Source organism: Theropithecus gelada, chromosome 8 (genome assembly GCF_003255815.1).
Source record: "Theropithecus gelada isolate Dixy chromosome 8, Tgel_1.0, whole genome shotgun sequence".
NCBI classification, from domain to species: Eukaryota; Metazoa; Chordata; class Mammalia; order Primates; family Cercopithecidae; genus Theropithecus; species Theropithecus gelada.
In genome coordinates, this window is record NC_037676.1 from 82,202,863 (window position 1) to 82,229,717 (window position 26,855).

Genomic DNA, 26,855 nt, shown 5'->3' on the forward strand with positions numbered 1-26,855 from the left:
CGTGGCTCATGCCTGTAATCCTAGCACGTTGGGAGGCCAAGATAGACAGATCTCTTGAGTCCAAGAGTTCAAGACCAGCCTGGGCAACATGGCGAAAAATTAGCTGGGCATGGTGGCGTGTGCCTGTAGTCCCAGGCACATGGGAGGCTGAGGTGAGAGGATTGCTTCAACCAGGGAGGTGATGGTTGCAATGAGCTGAGATTGCACCACTGCACTCCAGTCTAGGCAACAGAGTGAGACTCTGTCTCAAAAAAAAAGGAAAAGAAAAGAAAAACAAAAAGAAAATGTTTCACTTGGTGATAATTGTTTTTTTCCTTTATTTGAATTTGTATTTTGCAATCAGCTTAAAATACTTTAAAAATATTTTTCAAATAAAAAGATGAACAATCTTAATGGGTAATCTGTTTACATAAACCTGAAAAATATTAATAACCTTTAAGAATACTTATTCCACTTAATCTTTCCTCAGGAAATAATCCTAGAAGTCTTACCCACAGAGATATTCCAGACTGTGTCATTTGTAAGAGTGAAAAAGTAGTAACAACCTGCCTAATAAACAGGAATGCCTGAAGAAATTAGAATATATTCAATGATATATAATGCATCCTTCATAATGAAAAAATGCTACACAATAAACTTCAGTGAGAAGCTCAATATTCAAAATTATACAGAGTATGATTAAAACCATATTTTAAATTAAATTAAAAACTCACTTAAATGAGTAAATTTTAAAATTTAAATACTTAGAGAATTTCCTACAGCTTCTTTATGAAAATGCATTAGTTTTACAAATTGAAACCAAAAAATAATAATAACAGAAATATCGACAAAAATCCAATTGTACTAATTTGGCTTGATCATTGAAGAATATTAGCTTTGACAGCTCAGTGATCAACATATAGAACAAACAAATGATTTAAAGCTTTAATTTAAAATGAAGAGACCAATAGAATTAATTAAGTTTCATTTGGTCAATAAACTATTTTTATAATAAACAAAAGAATACAGGCCAAGCGCAGTGGCTGTCGCCTGCAATCCCAGCACTTTAGGAGGCTGAGGCAGGCAGATCACTTGAGACCAGGAGTTCAAGACCTACCTGGCCAACATGGCGAAATCCCATCTCTACAAAAAATACAAAAATCAGCCGGGTGTGGTGGCGGATGCCTATAGTTCCAGCCACCTGGGGGGCTGAGGTGGGAGGACTGCTTGAACCCAGGAGGCAGAGGCTGTGGTGAGCCAAGATTGTGGCACCATACTACAGCCTGGGTGACAGAGTGAGACTGTCTCAAATAATAATAATAATACATAAAAATATATGTATAGGAAGAAACACTTGCATAAATAGAATTTTAATGTAAAAGAACACAGTATTTGATATTTATGATGTATAAATACTTCTTTTTCCTATTTCCCTTTTTCTTACAAAAATGCAACTAGAACTATTTTCTTGGTTAATTATCCAATTTAAAAAATTAAATATGAAAACAAAAATGTAGATAATCACATCATAATGTAATTAGTTAAAAAGACATGCTTTGGAATTCAGATTAGGAAAATCAATATAAGAACAGTCCATCTATTTATTACAGACTGACAGCTTATGGTTGACAATGGTGTGGCTGAATTTAACTGAACTTAACTAAATATTACTTGATAATACTTAACAGTAAAGTAATAGGGTGAAACAGAAATTGCAAAGTGTGGGCTAAGGTAAACTAGGCTTATACTTAATGTTTTTTAATTCTTTTACAAAAGATTATTGCAACAAAAAGATGTTAAAATATTTATTTATTTTATTTTTTATTTTTTATTTTTTTGAGACGGAGTCTCACTCTGTCGCCCAGGCTGGAGTGCAGTGGCTGGATCTCGGCTCACTGCAAGCTCCGCCTCCCGGATTTACGCCATTCTCGTGCCTCAGCCTCCCGAGCAGCTGGGACTACAGGCGCCCGCCACCTCGCCTGGCTAGTTTTTTGTATTTTTTAGTAGAGACAGGGTTTCACCGTGTTAGCCAGGATGGTCTCGATCTCCTGATCTCGTGATCCGCCCATCTCGGCCTCCCGAAGTGCTGGGATTACAGGCTTGAGCCACCGTGCTCAGCCTTGTCAAAATTTTTAGAAGATGACAGCTGTATTTTTTTTCCCTGATAAACATGAAATCAAAGCAGTTTAAAAGAATTAGGAAGCTAAGAATCTGTTCTAAGTGACAGACTGGTCAGGACTTCATCTTCACCATGCATTGTGGATCGGATCAGGCTTCAATCCAAAACTCTACTGTGTACTAGCTCACTGATTTTGCATATAATTCATACCTTCCCTAGGTCTCAGTTTCCTTGTCTAAAAACTGTGGATAATGTTTCCTAACTTAGAGCATTACTATATTTATCCTTGAAAAAAGACAGGATATAAGAGTAAGCTACAGTTATGTATTTGACAACTGAATAGAGAATTTGGATTATGAACTTAATTTTACCCAGTGTTCCCCCCACCCCCATCTCTACAAAAACAAAACAAAATAAATAAATAAATATGCAGTTTCCAAGAATTGTGACATAATTTTATTTTCCAGAAAATGAAATCAGTGGATAACCACCCCTTAGGAAATGAGCATAGAACGAACTCATTTTACATGAGTTAAAACATAGTAATCAGAACGGAAAGAGGCAAGAACATACTACTTTAATTATGTATTATGCTTTTTTTCACTATTGAAACTTGAAAAATGTTATCAGAAATTCCCTGAAACAAACATATCTTAGTAGTCATTTCTAATATAAAATACATTCAGTCACTAATTTTTATGTTGCTTTATATCTTTAGTTGAAGATAGGAACACATAACCTATACTTTCAAAATACAGCCAGCCTGAAAAGGTAAATAATTTTTATTTTGAAAAGGGAAAAATTTCTAGAAAAAAACTGTGTACCTATCTGTAGATGCTGGATAATATTCATTCAAAATCTTTATAATATGGGAGCCTTTATTCTGAGAGGCAGAATTGGAGAATTAGGCCTTTGGAGGAAGAGACATCTGAGTGAGAATTCCAGCTTTGCCACTTAATAGTGGTTGGAGCTCAGCACAGCAGCAGAACCCACTGGCTAGGTGGCACAAGAGTTATTCCCAGTCCCCTTCTCCCCTGAAGCAGTCACAGTGAAAAAGTTAAATGCTAGTTTTCAGAGCCTTCCCTGCAGTTAGGGAGAGGCTAGATATGTTGTATAAGTCTGACAATTAAATGAAAACTGAAGTCTGGCAGCTTTTGTTTTCCTGGTAAAAGGGACAAAAAAATAAAAAACAAATTTTAAAAGAAAATTTTTTACTTATTTATTTCTTTTTGGGAAACAGGGTCTCACTCTGTCACCCAGGCTGGAGTGCAGTGGCACAAACACACCTCACTCCAGCCTCAACCTTCCAGACTCGAGCAATCCTCCTGCCTCAGCCTCCCAAAATGCTGGGATTACAGGTGTTAGCCACTGCACCCATTCCAGGTCTGCTTTTTAACTACCCTTATGAAAACTACTTGCCCTCCCCATTCTCTTCCTTCCCATTCTCTTCCTCCCTTAAACACAGACATGTGGTCTGTAGAATCAGCAGCCTTACTCAAGAAGCCCCAAGCCTCATGTTGACGTTAAAGCATAAAGCATTGTCAAGCTTCTAAAACAACCCCAGTAGCCACCAACATTCAGGATTCTCATGCAAAAAAAACAAAACAAAAACAAGTCTCTAACTTTTTAAGCCACAAGTAGACAAGTTTTCTGCTATTTGCAATGGACACAAGTCTAAATAATTTGGAAAGTCACAAATTGTGAGAATCACCCTCCTCATCTAGTAAATAAGGGTGATGCTAGTAAGACGTATGTAAAGCATAGTATCTGTCTGACACATAGAAAAGGTTCAGTAATGCCAGCTGTTGTGATAATGATGACATCTTTAATTCTCACACCAACCAGTACTTTCATAGTACTTTGGGGGTAAGTACTATCTTCAACCACTTTAAAGACAAGAAAATTAAGGCTCTAAAGTTAAGCAACTTGCTTAAGATCACACAATTAGTTAGGAGTAGAGTCAGGATTCAAATCCAGAAATCTTTTCAAGGCCATGATCTTAACTAGTATTATGCTTAGAAAAGTGACTGAATACAGTTAAGACTTAACAGCTAATAAATGTTGGCTATAATGATTATGATAACATAGCCAACTATGAAGACAAGAACAGGTAGAAAATGCCCTATAGTTTTCAAATCCAGAAAATAATAAATTCTCATTTAATTCAACACTGATTTTATTTTTCTTAAAACTGAAATGGCTCTCATTTCTTCACTGAAACAGGAATACTACAGCCTCGTCACTGGAGGTTAACTTCGTCCCTTTATAACACCAAAGGAACTAAGAACAGTGTATTCAACCAATAATTGAAAACACTCTACTGATAGGTAAATGCCTTGATGACTCTTGTCCATCAAAAAAGTAAGCAATGAGTATTTATTGTGAACTTATACTCTGCAAGGCACTATGCGAGACATTTAAAAATTATTTTCTCCAAATTATGCAGCACATGTTTATTTTCTTAAAGTAACAAGATTCCTTTGGAGGAAAAACTTCATAATAATTCAAAACATTAGAAAGATGCTGCTGCTGCTACCAGTCATCAACACCATCGTCATCATCACTACCATTACTACTAATAATAGACATAGAATTCATATCACAAATCAATATATGCTAAACTTTACTTTTGGAATGCTTTGCTTCAAACTTCAGATGTTCTCTTCAGTGAAATAAATGAAACAAAGAGCTTTAAAAATTCATGCTGGGTCAGGTGCAGTGGCTCATGCCTGTAAACCCAGCACTTTGGGAAGCCGAAGCTGGCAGAATGTTTGAGTTCAGTAGTTCAAGACCAGCCTGGGCAACATGGTGAAACTCCGTCTCAACAAAAAATACAAAAATTAGTTGGGCATGGTGGCAAGCACCTGTAGTCCCAGCTACTTGTAGGGCTGAGGTGGGTGAACTGCTTGAACCCAGGAGGTGGAAGTTGTGGTGAGCTGCGATCACACCACTGCACTCCAGCCTGGGCAACACAGCGAGACCCTGTCTTAAAAAACAAAAACAAAAACATGCTGAAGACATAGTATTTAAAAAACAAGCTAAATTCAAAATTAAAGTTTCTAAATAAATTACATTCAGGAAACAGGCAAACTAAAATATTTGCAATTGCAGTTAGGAAAGATACTTAGTTTCTCAAATAGATTTTGAAATTTAAAGAGTTTGTGTTCAGCTGTTAACCTTCAAACTAATTTGAGGTATTATCATTCTAGTAAATTAAAAAAATGTAAAATAAAAGTTGAAACAGAATGGCGAGTAAAATAGAAATTTTAAGGTAAGATTAACTCTAGCAAAAATGCTGAGTCTCAAAATATGTACATTTACAGCAATATATTTTGGAAGCCAAGTAACTTCAAATCATATCTTCCACACTGAAAGAGGTATAGCATAACAAAGAGTTGATACTACCATTTTTATAAGTAGATATAAAAGAAATGCTTTCAAGGAAAATACATCAAGGAAGGATTGGTTTGCTTAATAAATTCAAAAATGACAGGCAATAGCATAAAATCCACATGAACATTATAATATGCTCAATCAGTTCTAATTAAGGATTTAATTATACCTATGTGATATCTAATTTGCATTTTTCTAAAGGAACACAAAGTATTCTATTTTAGGTCCAAAGTTAAGGTTCTGGGCTGGGCGTGGTGGCTCATGCCTGTAATCCCAGCACTGTGAGAGGCCGAGGCAGGTGGATCACTTGAGGTCAGAAATTCAAGACCAGCCTGGCCAACATGGTGAAACTCCATCTCTACTAAAAGTACAAAAATTAGCCGGGCCTGGTGGCGGATGCCTGTAATCCCAGCTGCTCAGGAAGCTGAGACAGGAGAATCCCTTGAACCCGGGAGGCAGAGGCTGCGGTGAGTCAAAATCGTGCCACTACACTCCAGCCTGGGTGACTGAGACTCCATCTCAAAAAAAAAAAAGAAACCTAACTGTAATATATTTATGGAAAAATATTTTATTAAAAATTAAAACAAGGTAAGAACAAAGCATCATGTTTTCAAGTACAGGACAATTTTGAACCTAAATAATTCCTAATATATTCAATAAAAGAAAAATGGATACGGAGACATAAAAAACACAAATGTCATTTATAGACACATAAAAGTATTCTTTATTATAATGCTCTGATTTTTAAAACAGGGAGCTCCAAAATTAGCCTTTTTGAATAATTCTGTTCATCAGACACCCGGGTAAATGAATTTCTACTGTACACACTGAGGGGTAGGGTTAGAACCTAGACCTCTTGTCCTCCACTCTATGTTCTTCCTGTTACTTGTCTTACTTGACTTCTTTGCACATGCCAAAAACTACTGTCATCTCCTTCCTGCCATTTTTACCCTCTAAAATTGTATAAAGCACTTCCTAGAAGAATATCGAAAAAGAACAGAGAAGTGGAAGGAGAATCAAGAAAATAAAGGCATGTGAGAATTTCTGAGAAGGGAATAGCCAATATTATTGAATAATACAAAGCAGTTAAGCAAGAGCTATTGGGCAGATAACTAGATGTCCCTGATGAATTTAAGAGGGTGCTTTCAACAAGTATAATGGTGAGGGCACAGCCTGGTGGGCTGATCTAATGAATGAACGGTAATTTGGGAATGGGAAAAGTACAATAGCTTTAAGGGGAAACATGCTAAAATGTTTCCAATCTTATCAAACTATTTAGAAAAAATGATACAGAAAAAATTTAAGGTAAGGAATAGGAAATCCAGCGAGTATTAGCTTGAATCAATTGAAATGTCAGACACTCAACTATTCTGTTAAAAACTGCAACTTTATATGGTTTAAACTAAGGTACAAACTTGATTTCAAGAAGGGAGATAAGGTTATCTTCTAAGGACGTAGAAGCAAAGAACAGATGCCTAAGAGTGAAGTAGGAAAAGTAATAAGAAATCTACGAGAAATGAATGAAAGAATTTTAGAGTCCTGAAGTTGAATAATAAGAATAATATACCTGGCAAGGTTACACTATTTTTCTAAAAGGATCCTGTTATTTTTACATTTGCATTTCACTTTTAGAAATGTAGCTTTTTTTCTGTAATAGGATGCCTGAACATGAACACTGCAACATTTCTTCAAGGCAGGCACTCTCAGTGTGGTACAAACATAAATCCACAGTGATGCTGTTGCCTTTATATTTTGTTTTGTTTTGTTTTTGCTGATAAAGGCACTCAGAGCCTAATATGAAGTTGCTATTAATAATTCCAGGTCTACTGTTATTCCACAGCCTAATTTCTCATCTTTCCAATCCCATGTCACCAAATGCCTACAGAAAAATCACAACATGACCGGGCACAGTGGCTCACACCTGTAATCGCAGCACTTTGGGAGGCCGAAGTGGGTGGATCACCTGAGCTCAAGAATTCAAGACTAGCTTGGGCAACATGGTAAAACTCCATCTCTACCAAAAATACACACAAATAAAATTAGCCAGGCATGGTGGCAGACACCTGTAGTCCTGGCTACTCAGGAGGCTGAAGCACAAGAATCACTTGAGCCCAGGAGGTGGATGTTGCAGTGAGCTGAGATTGCACCACTGCATTCCAGCCTGGGTGACAGAGTGAGACCCTGTTTTAAAAATAAATAAATAAAGATAGAATAACCACAACATGTCCTAAACAGAACTCCTGCCCTTTGAACAGTTCTCTGCCCCCCTTCCTTACTGCTGTGACCTATATTTTTCTAGTCACCTGGGCTAGAAACCTTTAGCATGAGTTACCAAGTCCTATCAGTCTTTCTCTGAACAGGCTCTTCTAGTTTTCTGTTCCCATCTCTTTCCACTCTAGTCCAGCCTCTAATCACCTACTGCCTGGATTACAATAGTCTCAGAACTGGTCTTGTAGCATCCACTCCATCTCACACATCACTACTAATGTCAGCAGATACAAATGCCAATCCCCAAACACTACCGTCATAACTTTTCACCCTGAAATTCAGACTTATCTATAAGGATCCTAGCCTATCCAGCAAAGCAAATATTTCACCACTTCCTAAAACTTCCATGTCATGGAATCTTGACCACTGTGGTCATTTCAAATGCATACACAGAAAAAGAAAAAGAATAGAATAGAGGAGGAAAGAGAATGGAAACAAAGACAATGATTAGGAGAAAGTCACTGTGAACCAGGTGCGGTGGTTCACGCCTGTAATCCCAGCACTCTGGGAGGCTGAGGCAGGCAAATCACGAGGTCAGAAGATTGAGACCATCCTGGCCAACATGGTGAAACCTCATCTCTTCTTTAAAAAATACAAAATTAGCTGGGCATGGTGGCACGTGCCTGTAGTCCCAGCTACTTGGGAGGCTGAGGCAGTAGAATCGCTTGAAGCCGGGAGGTGGAGGTTGCAGTGAGCCAAGATCATGCCATTACACTCCAGCCTGGCGACAGAGCAAGACTCCGTCTCAAAAAAAAAAGAAAAGAAAAGAAAGAAACTGTGGCAAATTCAGGTACAAGATACAAGATATCCATGGCTGGAGAAAAGCCCTAATGGTAGAGACAGAGGAAAGGACAGATTTCAGTGATAATTAAGAGGAAAGCTGGTGACTGAGTGGATGAGGAGGAGGGTTGTAATGAAGAGAAATGAGCCTATTCTGACTCAGCTTTTTGGACTAGGTGGCTAGATAGACTGTAATTCAATTAACCAAAATAAAAAATAATTTGAAATTTGTCTGAAATTAGCAAGGCTCTCTTGCATGAGATAGAAATAACTAAGAAAACGGAGTGTCAGCAGCTTAAAAAAGAGCTTTTGCCAGATTTGCATTCATAGAGACAAAGAGAAGCAGTGTGGACTTTTAAAGCCAAAGCTGGCACTGGGCCTAGCAAAGAGAAGTCACTTGATAAATGTTTACTGAACTAGCTCAAAGTTGCTAGCAGTTGACTCAATGTATGGATAAGTAAGGAGACAAGAATTTTAGATACCTAGAATCACAGTAGGAAAGAAAAAAATAAAGGTTACCTTGAAAGTATACAGAAAATCTAGGTTTAAGTAGTGTCTAATAATATATTAGTGATGAAAATATTTTTAACATTGAAAACAGCAAGGAGAGAAAGATGTTTCCATTTTCTTAAATCTTGCTCATATATTTTATGTTTTTATAGTTACATTTTTGTATTAAAAGTTAAGCTTTGTTCACACACAGAAAATACGTAAAATGCATACACAAATTCTGTACACCTCCCTCTAAAAGGCAAAGCCCAATTCCCTTTCTCTTGAGTATAGGCTGGGCTTTGTGACTCACTTTTAACCAACAGAATATGGCAGAAGTGATAATGTGTGACTAGGTCATAAAAGTTATCACCACTTCCTCCTTGCTCTCTCTCTCTCTCTCCGATCACTTACTATGGGGGAAGCTGCTATGTTGTGAGGGCACTCATGCAGCCCATCAATGGTGACATTCACGTGCCAAGGAACCAAGGACTCCTGCCAATAGCCAGCACTAACTTGCCAGACATAGGAGTGAGCTACCTTGGAAGCAAATCTTCCAGCCCCAGTCAAGTCTTTAGATGATTACAGCCCTGGCCAATATCTTGACTGAACTTCATGTGAGACCTTGAGCCAGAATCATCTAGCTAAGGCATTCCTGGATTCCCGCCCCACAGCAATTATGTAAGATAATACATGTTTATTGTTTTAAGCCACTAAGTTATGAAGTAATTTGTTACACAGACATAGATAACAGTCACACAAAGCTTATTCTCAATTCTGTGCCACTCCTCATGCCATTTTCCCCAGAGGTGTCCTTTCATTATCCATCCCAACACTCCCCCTCTATCCTTCAGTATTCTAACTAAAGTTTCATCTCTTTGGGAGGCACTTTATTGTCTATGAAACCATCTCAACTTTCATTTCTCTGGCTTCTCCTTTGAAGAAGCCAGATGACTGACTACATCATTCATTTAGTCATTTATACATATATTCCTCTGTGTTACTGTGCTATATGTATATATCTTTCCTCCTAAAGATGAAGATGTCATACAGTTTTTAAAACCTGCATTAAGCACACTATGATTAAGGTACTCAATAAATATTTGCTGATAAAATTAACACATCTCACACACACTTATAAACACATACCCTGAAAGTGTAATTTGAGTAAGTAGCATAAAGTAGTGGTTAACAATGTAGAGAAGCTACTTTACCTCACATCTGCATACTTACTAGCTGCTGTCCCTGGCTAGGTTATTTAAAATATCTCTATAAACCTTAGTTTCTTCAGTGTTTTAAAATGAGAATTCTAACAGTACCTTAGAGTAATAACAAGGTTAAAGAAAATAATGCATGCAAACCTCTTAACAAAGTACCTAGCATAGAGTACTCAACAAATGTTAGCTATTATTGTTCTTATAATGAATTACAAATCACAAAATATGTGCTGAAATTCTAAGTCCCTATGAGTCTCTAGATGTTATCAAGTAGCAATCTAAATTAAGACAAAATTCTACAAACAAAAAGAGAACTCAGACCTTCTTTTAAAACAGCTTTTAATTCTTAAAAAATCCACTTGTAGGTCAATACAACTACAGCCTGAACCAATTGTAGGAGTGCAGACCTGATTCTTTCTCCTCTCTGTCCTATTACGATATTACCTTCGAAGCTTTTGTGAGAACACTTAATTGCTTGCATTCCTTAACAGGCAATCACCAAAGTAGTTTCCAGGTTCACTTTTGACCTTTACAGTCCTGAGAAGGCATATGAGGCAAACTTCCTAGAGATGTAAATTTAGACAATCTCTGGAATGATAGAGCTACACATATGTGAATATGCTACATAAAGCAAATCCATTTTGCACATCAACTAAAACAGAATTCAATTGAACAATCAATCCAATAGAACAAATCAATCCAAAAGAATTTTGTTATGGCATGTATCCAAACAAGAAAAAACCCCTCTAATGCTATTCAGTCTGAATTACATGAGTTTCATGAACTGAGAACATCTCTAAGATCATATTTTATAATTTGATCATATCTGAACATATTTTAAGGTTTCCTATTAAAAAGCTAAATATAACAGATGCTCTCCTATCCTAAAAAGGACTTAAGAGATCTGTTAAAGAAAAACTAGATGATTTTAAACCACCAACCTATATAAAAACATGCATACTTTTTAAATATGTTCCATGTCATCTGCAATAAAATGACCCACTTAATTCAAATTCTTATTTTCTCTTTTCCCCACCAATACACCTTAAAAACTTTAGTTTTTGAAATATCCACTCTTTATCTGACCCTACATATCACACAACCTGAAATAGAAACAAAGATGGGGAAATTAGCTTGTTTATTCCACCTTAGTGTCAAACAAAAGTACAAATAATATTCAGTGCATGTGCTAGTTACCTTAGAGCTGCCAATCATGCTTGTTTTGAAACCCTTCGATTTTCAGAGCTGTCAATCTTGTGTGTTATGATAGAGAGTCAGCACAGAGATAATGCTTTAAAAGACAGAATCCTCATTAACACATTAGTAAATGAACTTTACTTATAAAACTGGACTCGAGGATTTTACGGACATGTTTACAGCTCTTGAAAAATCAAAACTAAAATACAACTTAATGAAATGAAAAGATTTGGAGAATTTGGCTCTTTGACCAAAGCAACAGCATAGTTTAACCACAGGGATTTTATATACATATATAAGATACTATATTATAAAAAAAGAAATGTTTCTGACTAACACTAATCACAAGTATTATGACCTTGAACGGAAGTAGGAGAATAAAACTGATCTAAATCTGGGCATTTTAACTTTTGTTTTTAAAGCAGGCAATCATATCAATAGAACACATTCCCCTTCTCCACCTCCCCCATACAACCCAACTCACTATCTACCTAGTCATTCATGTCCAAAATGAAACATTATTCAAAACTTTTCTCTCTCACACACAAACCACAACTATTCAGTCACCAAGACCTGTCTCTTCTACTTCCTAAATTGCTAAACGTGTCTCCTTTCCCCACCCTAAGATTTAATTCACATTCTCATCATTTTTTTCTGGCGGCTTCCTTACTAACCTCCCTCTCACATCTTTCTTCCGAAATATGTTCCACACCTCTGCCAGAATGATCTCACTGAAACACAAACTTGACCCACGTTGCTTGTCACAATATTTTAATGATTCTTTGCTACCTTCAGAATAAAATCCCAATTTTTTAGCACAATACGTAAATTCCTTGAAAATCTGGCTCCTGGTCATCTCCCCACTCTCCCATCACTCCTCCTAAACTTAAGCCAACTAAACCACTTGAATTCCCAGAAGAGGCAGGCTCTCTCTCTCATTTAAAACTTGGGCAAGTGCTGCTCCCTCACCCAGAAACACTCTCATTTTCTGCACGTAGTATCTCCTACCCATCCTTTGCAACCCAGTTCTATTGTTAGTTCCTCTAGGAAGCCTTCTCTGACACAAGCAGATTGAACCATCAATTCCTTCTCCATTCCTGTAGAAGACAGTAAACAGAACTTACATGATGTTATATTTATTGGTTTACTTCTCTATCCCCCTGACCGGATCAACTCCCTGGAAGCAGGGATTGTCATTAGTCTGTATGTCACTAGCCTTAAATACACAGGTAGCACATAATAGATGTTAATAGCTCATTAAAGGTTTGGTGACTCAGTGAAAAATCTTATCATGCCCAGTTCATTTAAAAATAAAATTAATAAAATAAGTAGCTTATTTCTTGAGATTGATAAAATGTTTTACCAGTGCATTCTAAGGCATCCAAACTAATCAATGCTATAAAGCAATTCTTTGGGCCTAACAGGAGTTTTAAGAAATTTACTCATTTATTTGCAAATTCACTATAAGAATTGGTACCATCTCAAGCAGGATTTCAGATTGAATAATTTCACCTTATTTTTGCTACTGCCCCTACTGGAGGTGTTAAAGTCTCAACCATGATAAATGTTCATGTCCAAAACACTCGGCACCTTGATTGGTTCAACAAACACTGTTCTGATATGTGACAATCCTTATCAAGGGCATCAGTGAACAGACAGTCAACACAGGCAAAACTCCAACCCAGCTACACTTCACTTATCAGGAAGTTAGTTATCTGGTGACATCAAGTAGCTACACAGCCCAGTGAGACCTATACAGAAGGAGTTTAGGAGCTGTCAGAATACATGTTGAAGCCCATACACTAAAGTACCCATACTTTACTTACAGAAGAGGCTGCTAGGTCCTTACTCAAACCCTAGTTGTTCTTATTTTAAGCACAACAAATTTGATGACTGATCTCCCAAGTATAGGCATACTGGAAGAGGAAAATTAGGAGGTCTGAGAAAGCTATAAAAAGCAGATAAGGGCATAACAGAAGTAAAGGAGAGATAACACAAAACTGCAGATCTGGGGGGTTATATGGTTATGCAGCATAATTCTGCATATTTTTATTATGATACAACACAAAAATTAATGTTTATAATTGTGACCCTGGGTCATCAAAAGCAAAAACAAAAAAAGGCTCAACTGCTTTAGGTCTAACAAGGTTCAAAGAAAGTATATAATACATTTTATTAAAAGAACCAATAAACAATTAAAAATTAAGTATATTAGGTATAAATAGCCAATTTTCTATTATTTACACAATAAGCTTTTTTGAAACATATCATTCCTAAATAACATGAGGCATATTGATATTAATCAGGTCCTGTGACTAGAGCTCTTACCATAATTATGATCCAGATCCATCACAAAACAAAGCCTAGACCTGCTAGTTATTAGCTTATTGGGGGTTACAGTATTCAGACTCACCATACTATTTCTTAGTCTGTTCGATCTGAATAACAAAACACTATAAATGAGGGTACCTTATAAACAGCAGAAACTTCTTTCTCACAGTTCTAGAGGCTGGAAGTCCAGGATCAAGGAACAAGCAGATTTAGTGTCATGAAGACCTGGACCTGGTTCATAGATTAACTAGCCAGTTTACTAATCCCATTCATGAGGGCAGAATCCTCCTGACCTAAGTACCTCCCAATAGTCCAGCCTCCTAACTACATCACACTGGTGATTATGTTTCAACAAATGAATTCTGTGGGGACACAAACATTCGTAACATAGCCACGACAGACACCATAACCAAAGATATAATAGACTACCTATCATTTTTTAACAGACCTCCACAGAGCTTCACTGCCACACTGCCTTCAGGGTCCCTGACATGAAATTGCTTCATATGTAAGACTGTTTTAGGAAGTCTTTATGATGCTTGAGTTACTATATATTGTATGATTTAGAGTGCAGCACAGCAGGGTGAAAGGCAAATTTGGACATACACTGCCCTAGGTTTGAATCCCTGCTTTGTTAATTACTAGTTGCGTGACTGCAGCACATTATTTATGCTCAGAGACTCATTTTCTTCATTTGGGAAACGGAGATAATATATACTTTCTATATGTTTGTTGTGAAGAAGAAATGAGACAATATACATAAAATGCCAGTGTAGGTTTTTAAAAAGCTGTTATGATTATCAGAAGGAAATCAGATGGAATATAGAAAGGAAACAATCAAGTCTGTGAAATTGTGAGCTGCATTAATATGACAGAAGAAAAAATGTCTAAAAACAAGGGTATACAAATTCCCATGATGGGAAAAGTGCTCTGTATTTTTAAATCACTATACAAGCCCTCTGACTCATAGAAAGTTTCATGGAAAATTAGGTTAAAGACTCATAGAAAAAGTATACATGTACACAGCAAAAATATTAACTTAAAGCAGATTAATGCAAATATTCTAATATGGGGCCAAGGCGTTCTCTCTTAGTATGGGGTCCATTCACTGAAGCTCTGCTCTTCCTTACATAAGAATACCCACACTGCAAGGTCTGTGACTGACAGGGCCAGTCATGTGAAAGTAGAACAAGAACAGAAAGACAATTGGAAAGCAATACCTTTCACGTTTTTATAATTTTTGGTTCAATCTGCAGTTTTCTTGCACAATCTAATTCAATAGCAATTTCTTAAAAACAAAAAACTCCTTTCTGATTCAAGCAGCAGGGACAGGGGGAAAAAAAACAAAAAACCAAAGTTTTCCTTTGTGGAGTCTTTCTAAAACATTAAAGTTAGCATTCATAAGAACAAAAACCCTTTCTGTATTCAAATTTTATTAATTTGTACAATATTCAAGTAAATTTCTTAATATAAACACGTTTTGAAACGAGTACAACTAGGCTGGGCATGGTGGCTCACGCCTGTAATCCCAGCACTTTGGGAGGCCGAGGCGGGCAGATCACTTGAGGTCAGGAGTTCAAGACCAGCCTGGCCAACACGGCAAAACCCTGTCTCCACTAAAAATACAAAAATTAGCCGAGCGTGGTGGCACATGCCTGTAATTCCAGCTACTCAGGAGGCTCAGGCACAAGAATTGCTTGAACCTGGGAGGCAGAAGTTGCAGTGAGCCGAGATCATGCCACTGCACTCCAGGCTGGGTGATGGAGCAAGACTCTGTCTCAAAAAAAAAAAAAAAAAAAAGAAAAGAAAAGAAGCACAACTAAGCTTTTGCTAAACATGTACCTCAACTGGAAGAAACAAAAGTGCCTAGGTATAGTACAGGACTACTAATTTCTAATGTTCCATGTGGTGTTGGTATCTGTCAGTGGGCTTTACAAAAGAAAACAATGATGTCAACTGATTTGACAAATCAGTTAATTAAATGATAACTTCCAAAGAAGTTAATGCCATTCTTAGTCATTCTGATTTGTTATCTATGATTTCTGACTTCAAGTCATAAGCTGATTTAAAAGAAAAATAGAATAACTTTTCAGGCTGGCACTATAAGGTCCCATGCATGTCTCAAAATCTTTAAATACACTTATGCCTATTCTGCAACTTACTCTAAGTAGATCAAATTACTATTGTTCATGCTTAAGTACTATAGCTTAGATTCTGAATGTTACTATTTAGGTCATGTCTTTCTAAAATTAGTTTCTTCCTTTCCAAGTGTTTTTCAAACTTTTCTTATTTAGAGTAGAAATACTCACCACACACATTAAACAAAATTGTCCCAGAGCTGTAATACATAAAACAGATAAATGTAGGGCCACTCTGAAAGTAGGGCTCAACTGCCCCTTTATCCCCAATAAGCAATATCTTAAACTTTTCTGCAAAACTCTAGGGCTTTTTGGTACAAAGACTAAAAACTGTTCCTTTAAACTATAATCAAAAATGAACATTAAAACAAAAGTTATAGAACTTAAGAGGCTATCATTTAGCTAATTAGAATATTCATTAATCAAAATATTTTCTGATCCCTATTAGTTGTTATAAGTCTGAAATGCCAAACTTACTTATTAAAAGAAACAATAAAAAATTAAAACATTTGGCTAAACTGGATATTTCAATTAGTTATTTTTCACTGTATTTAATTAATCTTTAAACTGTCCTAAAGTAGCATTACTCAACTACACAAAAGTCTGAATGAAGAAAAGAAAATAGTTCTCTAAAAGGATCAAAATAAAGGAAGGCTGGGCTGGGTGCAGTGGCTCACACCTGTAATCCCAGCATTTTGGGAGGCCGAGGCAGGTGGATCACAAGGTCAAGAGATCGAAACCATCCTGGCCAATGTGGTGAAACCCCGTCTCTACTAAAAATACAAAAATTAGCTGGGCATGGTGGTGCACGTCTGTAGTCCCAGCTACTCAGGAGGCTGAGGTGGGAGAATCGCTTGAACTCAGGAGGCAGAGTTTGCAATGAGCCAAGATTGCACCACTGCATTCCAGCCTGGTGACAGAGCAAGACTCTGTCTCAAAAAAAAAGGAAGGCCGATGAATGATGAACAGATTATGTATTTCTCTTATTTATAACGATTTAAAATGTACCAAAGCAGGAAGCTCTGTCATTATGGAGATTCAGCCTCCTAGACTCTGCTCAGTCAGAGGCCTGACAGCATGACTGTAGAGAACATGTGTCCAGCCCAATAAGCTGTTCTACCTAGTCATATAATCTAAACACAGGTCCAAAAAGGGAAAGACCAGAAACAACTGAGCTGGATCTCATTACTTCCTTGTTCAGTGATAAAGACAACAGGCAAACATTTGAATAAAGTCGGTTCCTACCCACAAATTTTGTTTTAGATATAAGTAGGAGTAATAAGTAACCAAAACAGTAATTATGCTGACCTGACAATTCTCAACAATATTTTCAAAGCATAAGTGACAGATCCCTATAAGAAACCTAGAGAAGGGTTTTAGAAAGAACCTAGGCATTTCTACATGAAGATCTATTTATTAGATCTTCAAATGAAGATCTAATAAATATTCTGTGAAGAGTATAAACCTTCATTTCATGATAGATTAAAAACTGGAGAACATGAAATTTGATACGTTAAAAAGTTTCTCTCAAAAAACAATGTATGTAGATAAAGAGCTGGAGTTGTTATCTACATAGCCATAAAGGTATGTACATAGGATATGTAGGTAGAGAAAATAAGTAATCAAACTACTGATGTTAAACCTTGGCTGAAGATTGGACACAGTTAGAAATAACATTACCAGTCTGTAGGACCAAAGAGGAAGCTGAAGAGAGCTTCAGAGACAGCTGAAGACTGGACTCTTATCTTTTTTTTTAAAGGCACTTTGGTGGCATTTCAGACTTACAGCACTAGAACTAGAAGTCAAGCACTAGAACTAGAAGGCCTTTTTTGACTACTGTTATCTTCCACTCACCAGGCACTTTGTCACCGTACTATCCATTTTTACTTATGTAATTACCAATATTTTAAATTGATTCATGTACTTGTTTACTATCTATGCCTCCCTCCCCCATTTGCATATGCACTTCAAGAGAGCAGAGAACTAGTCTGTCTGGTTTACCAGTCTTTACAACAGTACCTGGCTAATTGAAGAGGTCTAGTAAGTATTTGTTGAATGAATGAATGAATGGATGAATGAATGAACAAATCAACTCCTGTAGCACTCTGACTCTTCCCTCTTGATGATCCTCATTCATGAATGTATTTATTTTGTGACTCCTTTGAAGTTTAAATGGGTACTTCTGGTAAGAGTAACTGGATACTAAGCAGATGGTTTCATGGAAGCAGGAATAGAGAAATTACTACAGATAGCTACAGAACAAAGAGATGTAGGCATATAACTCTCCTAAATACATTAAAAAAGACTCTAATATACTCACTGCTCCAAAGATTAGAGAATTCACTTGCAAAATTACTGAGCCACCCCCTCTCCCCTCAAAAAGCTTTTATGACTGCTTCATTGGGGGGAGAACAGAGATGGAGGTTTCAAGAAAATAATTTATATAATAGAATGTGTGCATATTGGTATATACTTAGTTTTAAATTAAAAATTAAGATTTAATAAATGTTGTAATAGATGCTAGTATTTAACCATTTAAAGCTATACTACACATAAAACAAATTTAAGTCAGACTATACTACTCATTAGAAAACTAATCGCAAATCTGATACTTAAAAATCTGTGACTTAAAAGCCAAGCGTGGTGGTACATGCCTGTAAGTCCCTGCTACTCAGGAGGCTGAGGTGGGAGGATTGCTTGAGCCCAAGAGTTCAAGTCCAGCTTGGGCAACTTAATTCTAGATCTCTACGGCATTCTGAATATATTATGTTCAAGAATATGACATAATCACAAAAGTGATGTTTTAAATTTTTAATTCAATGAGAAAAAAGAACAGTGCAGACAAAAGAATATCCACAAAGAAATAAATATCCATGAAAGACATATGATTAACAGAATTCCATCCTCACATGTAAAAAAAAGTATATGACTGGTATTTGTAATTTATAATAAACTTGACTAAGCAGTTGAATATCTGCTGAGAAATAGCTTAGCAGAGTTGTCATAACATAGATCTTTTTAGAAAGTCAATACCTGATTCTCTGGTTGCACGTTAGGTCAGCTTGTAAGAATAAGATAGGCACTGCAACTGGACAGCATCCATGGTAGCTGACCAATTGTAAGGAGGGGACTAAGGATTTCTTTGTGTAAAATAAAACAGTACTTTATTTTATAATTACTATATATTTTCTACTAATGAAAAAATGATCTGCTACAGCTTCTGGTGATAGTATAGTACCTAAGAGCTGAGGATACCTCTCTTAAAGGGTAACTTTTTATCACGTATCTTCTTACTTGCCTCCTTCATAAACCCTCCTCAAAAGGAATTGAGGGATGTCATCATTAGGTCACCAGGATTTTAGTAATAACAATGCAATGAAAATAACAATAACAATAGTAGCATTTGTTTACCATATGCCAATCACTTTTCTAAATTTTTAGACACAATAATTGAATTCCTTCTGTAGCCGTTTACATAACAGATACCGATTACAGTATTAAAATCTGGATTGACAGACACACCCTACTTAGAAATTTCTTTGGGTCTCCCTACTTTTGAACTAAGCTTGTATGATATTTGATATACCAATTCGAGTCATGCTCGAGCCATTCCTCTCATGCCAGGGAGCACAGTCTTTCAGCTGACACCTGGTTTATACCACTCATCTTGTTAAAACACTGTTCAGCCTCTGGTTATCTAAGCTAGAGGTGTGCTGCAGCCAGCTAATATCAGTCTGTGAGAAGCCCTGTGCACACATCTTCCCAACTCTGCATTCAGTGACATCATGTTGGTGACTTGACAGTGGCCATGTTGGGAGTATTTTACATTATAGAAATTGGGGCTTTTTTTTTTAATCAGCTAGTTGTTAAATATTTACTCATATATCACTAATCTGAGGAAATGTGTATTCTGTTAAGTTTGTCAGGCCCTATTCAGATTCAGGTAGAACAAGTTTATGTCTCTAAATTGGGTAAGACCAATTATCAACGCCATCTTTAGATAGCCAGCTCTCAGGAGAAAGGCAAATAATTCTCATAATTGCTCTCCTAGGTCTAGAGTAGACTCTTCGCCTTTCATTTCCACAATATGACCAATTTTTATATGCCAAAAACTTCTTAAACACTGTAATTCATCCTATCTAAAATACCATTGATTACTAGATTCACTATTGTTTTATATATGATTAAGAAAAAAAAAAACACTGCCAGTTAATTTAATATACTGTCAACTGTAATATGCATCCTGATATCAAAAATAGTGAAAACTAAAAAATGCATATCAGAAATTGATGGGGAAAAAAATCTCTTCTATTTTGTTTACTATTGGTTTCGCATCTCAGAATCTTAGTTCAACCTCTCCTTGACTCTCGATATTCCACTCCTAGATCTCCCACCTTAGTGCCTTCTCCAGTGCCTTTTTGTATTCATAAATATCTTTACCTACATAAACTACAACAGAATGAACTCTATTTATTAGGAAAAATAATCCTAAAAATAGATGCAAAATAATAAGAAAAGAAAGAAAAAAAAGAAAGGAGAAGTGGAAAGAGACCATGGAACAGAGAAGGGACAAAAAAAGGGTTCCAGGCAAAATGGCCTAAGCAACATGCATTACAAAGTTGGTTTTAAGTTTATGGTGTGGAATGGCTTATTATCAGGATGAACATTCAAGTCTTCCCAGCAACTGCTTTCACTGCTTTGAGAAGACATGAGTCTGGCCTACCATGACCAACAAGTATTTTTAAAGCACTTCAGACTTTTCTTCCGCATTATCAAGACAAATAAATATGTTTTCTGTCTTTTCAAAAATTACCTTTCATTCAACAATACTTTTGAGGTGTCTTGACTTTAATGAATACTCTTAAGGTACTTGGAAATGATTCTACTTACTCTCCATCCACTTCTGGTCTTCTACATACACAATGAAACTTTCCACCAAAATCTATGTAAAGATCATTCTCCACAATATGAAAGATCCGTCCAATGACCAGTTTATCCTTTGCAGGTCCCATCTGTATAAGAGGAGAACGTCTCAGCATAGATGCGAAGGATTCCACATTTTTTGGAGAGCCCTAAATATGAAAAGAGATATTTATATACATATAACTCAACATGAAGGTATAATAAAGTCTTAAAGAAATATTATTAAAGTCAATTGTTGTAGCAATAATTTTAAAATGTTTGTGGAATTTTGCTTTAAAATGCCGGTTATGCTCTTCAACTTCCTCTTCCATCCTTTCCTTCCTGAAGAGGAGTTAAAGAAAGTAGGCATCGAGGTTGAGTGCAGTGGCTCACGCCTGTTATCCCAGCACTTTGGGAGGCTGAGGCGGGTGGATCACCTGAGGTCTGGAGTTCGAGACCAGCCTGACCAACATGGAGAAACCCAGCTACTCAGGAGGCCGAGGCAGGAGAATCACTTGAACCCGGGAGGCAGAGGTTACATACAGTAAACCAAGATTGCACCAATGCACTCCAGCCTGGGCAACCAGAGTGAAACTGTGTCTCAAAAAAAAAAGGAAAGAAAAAAGAAAGAAATTAGACATCTACACTTGGCAGAGGATGACAGAGATGTGATAGTCCAGCGTGAGGTCTCAAGAGCCCAGGCAGGGTAAGGAGAGTAGAAGAGTGTCTGTATATCAAGTCTCTGAGAATGGGGGAGGTGGGGTGGTTAGTAGTCAGAGTATGAGCACGTGAGGAGGGCATCCAAGAAGCAATTGACTTTATTCTTAGCACTGACCATCTGTAAAAAAATGCCTGCTAAGTCAAGTTTAGTGAAACTGACTATTCTTTTAAAACAAATTTAAATATACACTATGATAAAAACAATTAAGAGCCTTTCATCACAATGATCAGTCTGAACATGATTTCCTGATATACAATTCTTTCTAAAAAAACTTGAATTTGTTAATACTTTTGTTTTTCCTAAAGTAAATTCCAAAAGAAAAATGGCTTGTTTTGTGCTATTCACTTTCTAGGAATCGTTTTACATATTAAATTCACTTGAGGTATGACTATTCTTTTTTTCTTACAAAAATTTTTTCCAAACACATTTTTCCAAATCCGTAAACACAGATTTGTGCCTTCTACTCATTTTTGTGTATAGAGTGGTGTGTGCAATTTGGTACAAACTAAAGGAAGAGCTAAGTTTCTATCTGTGAGAGCAAATCATGGAAGAATATTAACAATTTGAGCTGACGACTTACATGCTGTATTTGGAACGAGTTTTACATTTGTTATTCAGGTGAGAACTACTTACTAAAAGTTCAATAGTAAAGTGCATTTATTTTTAAAGCTACACAACTATATTTGCGACTTAAGTTTAATGCATGTACTACTTGAAAGATTACAAACTCAAACGCCAGGTGAGGACTTGATAATCAGGATATGTGCCCAAGTTTAAAAGGTACAGACACTACCTCAGCTCCAGCTGCAATTCAAGTCCCCATGTTTTAATTTTTAATGTTTTAATTTTCCAAGAAAAGCCAGAAATCCACATATTAATGTAAATTTTCCAATGTTTAAATACATATTATATGCAGGGGGAAAAAGTTGTCCATTTTACCAACCTGGCAAAACACATCCAGGTGTTGAATTTGGCCCACGAACCACAAGTTTATGATCTCTGCTTCAGGAAAAGGAAAGTCAAGACATTTGGCTTATGCCAAGTCCCTTAGGTGCTAGAGGGAGGGTATGATGATGAATTTGTTTGGTGAACTGAAACACACTGGGAAAAAATCCTTAGCACAAAAGGGTCAATCTAAACTAAAGACAAGTCAATAGGCCTAGAGACCAACTACAGCTGAAAGGGTAACCAGGAATGTATGCCATGAGCAATCACACTAGTTTTATAAATCCACAAAATACAACATTAAAGGTCCTTAAACAAGCACTTTGAAAAAATAGTTATTTCTTGCAGAGCCAAAGATAAAACAAATCCTACAGAGGTAACACAGACACAGCTGACTTGCCCTTTAGAGGTAGCATAAAAGAGTAATTCTAAGTAAGCCATTCTTGACAAGAGCAGCTACATAATCCTTTGCTGGGAGCCACTATTCCATCCATAGCAGCTGCCACCAAAGCAGCAGATAATAGCAGTGCTCAAGAGAAGAGCAAACAGTATCAACTTGGGGGTCTCTGCTTGTAACCAGGGCAGGTCCTGCCCACTTTCCCTATGATCTGCTTTCCCATTACTCCACTTTTATGGCTGATATCTACCAGAGTTCCTCTCTTCTTCTTCTTTTTTCCTTTTGGCTGACTCAATTGAAGCCATAGTTCAATTAAAACCAGATGACAGGGGCTAGGCATAGTGGCTCACACCTGTAATCCCAGCACTATGGGAGGCCAAGGTGAGTGGATCACTTGAGGTCAGGAGTTCAAACCAGCATGGCCAACATGGTGAAACTCCGTCTCTACTAAAATACAAAAATTAGTCGGGCATGGTGGCATGTGCCTGTAATCCCAGCTACTCAGGAACCTGAAGCAGGAGAATCGCTTGAACACAGGAGATGGAGGTTGCAATGAGCCAAGATGGCACCACTGCACTCTAGCCTGGGGAACAGAGTGAGACTCTGTCTCAAAAAAAAAAAAAAAACAAAAAACAACTAGATGACACGAAGATGCAGTAGTAGTAGATCCAGTAGTTAAACTTTTACTGGAGATAATTCAGCCATCACTAAGACCTGTTCCTAAAATAACACAATGTCCTTTATCAATTGTAAAGAGACATTTGAGCTAAGATTAGTATAATAGTAAGCGGTATTTTCCCCTTGGTTTTAGAAAATTATTGAGTGCTCTCAACTGTTTAAAAAGATTCTCTTGAGATTTTTAGTAAGTCTACAGTTAAATATTAATTACATTATAAACTTTATATAGTTATTTTTTAAAGGTAACTTTAAAATCAAGTGGAAGTAGAACATTTCTCTTCCATTATTTTTTGCCTTTACTTTATTATATTTTGCAAGGAAGTCAGTGTGTTTTCAGTGAGTGAAAAATAATTTTCACTCACAAGCATAAGAACCCTGGATTAACACCTGAATTTCCTTTTAAATTGTAGCTCATTATTTCATTTGATTTTTGATATTGCATCATTGATTTTGAGAAGCTACATCAAACAATCAGACAAACCCTTGCTTCAAAAATCATAGTCTAGAACCATCTCTGAATTCTAGGGCTTATACCAAAATGTACTCATTTACTTGTCAAATGACTACTAAAAACAGTAAATGTAGCAACTCCCACAATCCATGTTGACTACAGGGAGTCCTGTTTTAAAGTCTCTAAACTAACATTGATAGCTCCTCTCATGCTGACATAGACTGCAGAGACTGGAAGCATACTGTCACTGCTGGATATGTATCATGGAGCTCAGTGCCTAACCCTGGAAAATGTTACAATAAAGCCCACTAACTGAGCTGTCATAGGTACTAACTTGGAGTTGACTATTTCCTTTAAGAGTTGGTCACAGAGCTCAGATCTCCTGCTATTCTGCTGTACGATTTTCTCCTTGGAAGCCTGAAAGCTGAACAGGACCGTCAAGGTAGAAAGGAGGAAGGTAAAGGAATTACAGACATATGGAACAGTATCACTTTCATGTATTCAATCATTCATTCATTTATTCATCAAACATGTGCTGTGTTTTTAATATACATTAAGCATATATATAACTATCATGCATATGAGGACCATTTAATATACAGCTTAGAATCGGGAAACTAGTGGTAAAAGAAATATGAGACATCAACTAATCCAACTATCTCATGTTATACATGAGTACCATACATGCTATTCAAAGCTACATGGGATGCTGAACAGTAGTTCTTAAATAAAATTTGCTGGCGAAGACAGAAAATAGATACAAACATCATAGCAAACTTAAAAGAAGACAGTACAGAAGAATAACAAATACTTACGAAACCTGACTTCTATGACCAACTCAGACAATAAACAGCTAAAAAAATCCTGAATAAGTCATTTAACTTCTCTAGATCCGTTTTCTCATTTATAAATTAAAGGACTGGATAACTATAAACTTTCTTCCAACTCTATAAAGTAGTAGGAATTCTTAAATATTCTAAAATATAAAAAGGATTTTATAAAGTAACACACATTAGAAATGGGAGACATTTCTCCCATTTGACCCAGTCACCTCCTTTAATGTAAACAATAACAACAGCTGGGCACAGTGGCTCACCCTGTAATCCCAGCACTTTGGAAGGCTGAGGTAGGTGGATCACCTGAGGTATGGAATTCGAGACCAGCCTGATCAACACGGGGAAACCCGGTCTCTACTAAAAATACAAAATTAGCCTGGCAAGGTGGCGCTATGCCTGTAATCCTAGCTACTCGGGAGGCCGAGGCAGGAGAATCGTTTGAACCCAGGAGATGGAGGTTGCGGTGAGCTGAGATTGCGCCATTGCACTCCAGCCTGGGCAACAAAAGCGAGACTCTGTCTCAAAAGAAAAAAAGAAAAAAGAAAAAGAAAAAAAACAGTAACAACAAAGGTAATGAAATGGTATATATACTTTAACTACTTCATACTGGTTAGCAAGAAAAAAATTTCAACATGCATCTCCAAAAATGACTCACTTCTATTAACTGTGCTATGATAACTTTTGTTTCTTTAACACTAACCAATAAATGTTATGCTCACAACAAACTTCTTTTATTGAAATAAATGTATTGGTGACTCAAAGTGATATGGTACTTACATTTATCTCTCTCCCTCCTGAAATCCCATTAAATGATGGTAAAATAACAAATTTTAAAATTGTAAAAATTATAAACCCTCAATATTAAAGGGAACAGATGGAGAACAAAAGTATACAAGCATACTTTCTAGTGGATAGGAAGCATGTGGAAGAGTGGTAATTAATGAAGCAGAGTGAAATGCAAGAGGAAGCTGTGAAAAAAAAAAAAAAAGCTATTCTATCCTGAAGAATTCCATAAAGGTATGGAGCTCAGTCATGCCAGGCTGCAGTGAGAAGACAAGCTGAAAAGAAGAAGAATAACTAAAAACAACAGAGGTAGGGCAGTCAATCTTCTGTCAAGCACAAAATTCCTCAAATGCATAATATCTGGTAATAGGTATGTATTATCCTGGCAAAAATAAATATATTTTTTTTCTTCTCTTAAAAAAAAATCGAATAAATTCTATAGAGGAGAGCCAAGTTTGGGATGGTTTGTTATGCAGCAGTAACTTACACTGTTTCTATAACCTATAGAAGCAGCAAAGAAAAGAATCCAAATGACAGCTGTGCAGCAAGCATATGAATAATTTGTGATGACTCAAATATGAGGGCTCCCAAAGGAAGTCTGTGAAGTCTGGCCACATGGCTCGAGCCTTGGCTCTACCACTTACCAGCTCTGGGGAAAGGCCTATGCACTCAGAATCTCTGTGCTGCTGTTTACTCATCTTATAAAACGGGGTTTGTAATTATATCTATTTTACAAGATTGTTGTAAGGAATAAATATGTAGCCATATGTAAAGCACTAAAACACTGCCTGAAGGTAAACAGCCCCCTGTCAAAAACTAGCTTTTTTAAAAATTAATTTCTTATAGACTCAGTCACCACCATCAAGTTTTATTGACTAATCTAGTATTTCTCAACCAGGATGATTTTGCCCCCCTGCATCCCCACCCCAGGGGCTATTTGGCAATGTCTGGAGATGTGTTTGACTGTCATGACTGAAATATCAACAGCTCTTCTTAGATCCATCGGAGAGGTGGGGGTCACAGGGAAAACTGCTGTTCCCAAACATGGAGAGACAAGTGAATACAGAGAACTACTGAAAAGAAGCAGCCTCCAAGAACAAACCTCTGTGGGAACCGGTGCCAAGGTAGGGAAACCTGAGTTGTAACTGGTGAATTGGTGGAGGCTCAGTGTGGACAAGTCTGAAAGTTAAAAACTCCAGAGAGACCCAGTTACTGGGGACTCCCACACTTT

The 26,855-nt window shown here is 36.8% G+C and overlaps 1 protein-coding gene across 2 annotated transcripts in view; it reads right to left on the minus strand.

Moving 5' to 3' along the window:
* MRPS28 (mitochondrial ribosomal protein S28) overlaps positions 1–26,855 on the minus strand; it is a 100,218-nt gene that overhangs the window by 58,058 nt on the left and 15,305 nt on the right. For both annotated transcript variants that reach the window (XM_025393411.1, XM_025393410.1), the window contains exon 2: positions 20,802–20,983. In XM_025393411.1, the coding sequence (XP_025249196.1) occupies positions 20,802–20,983 (182 nt within the window). The remainder of the gene's footprint in view (positions 1–20,801; positions 20,984–26,855) is intronic.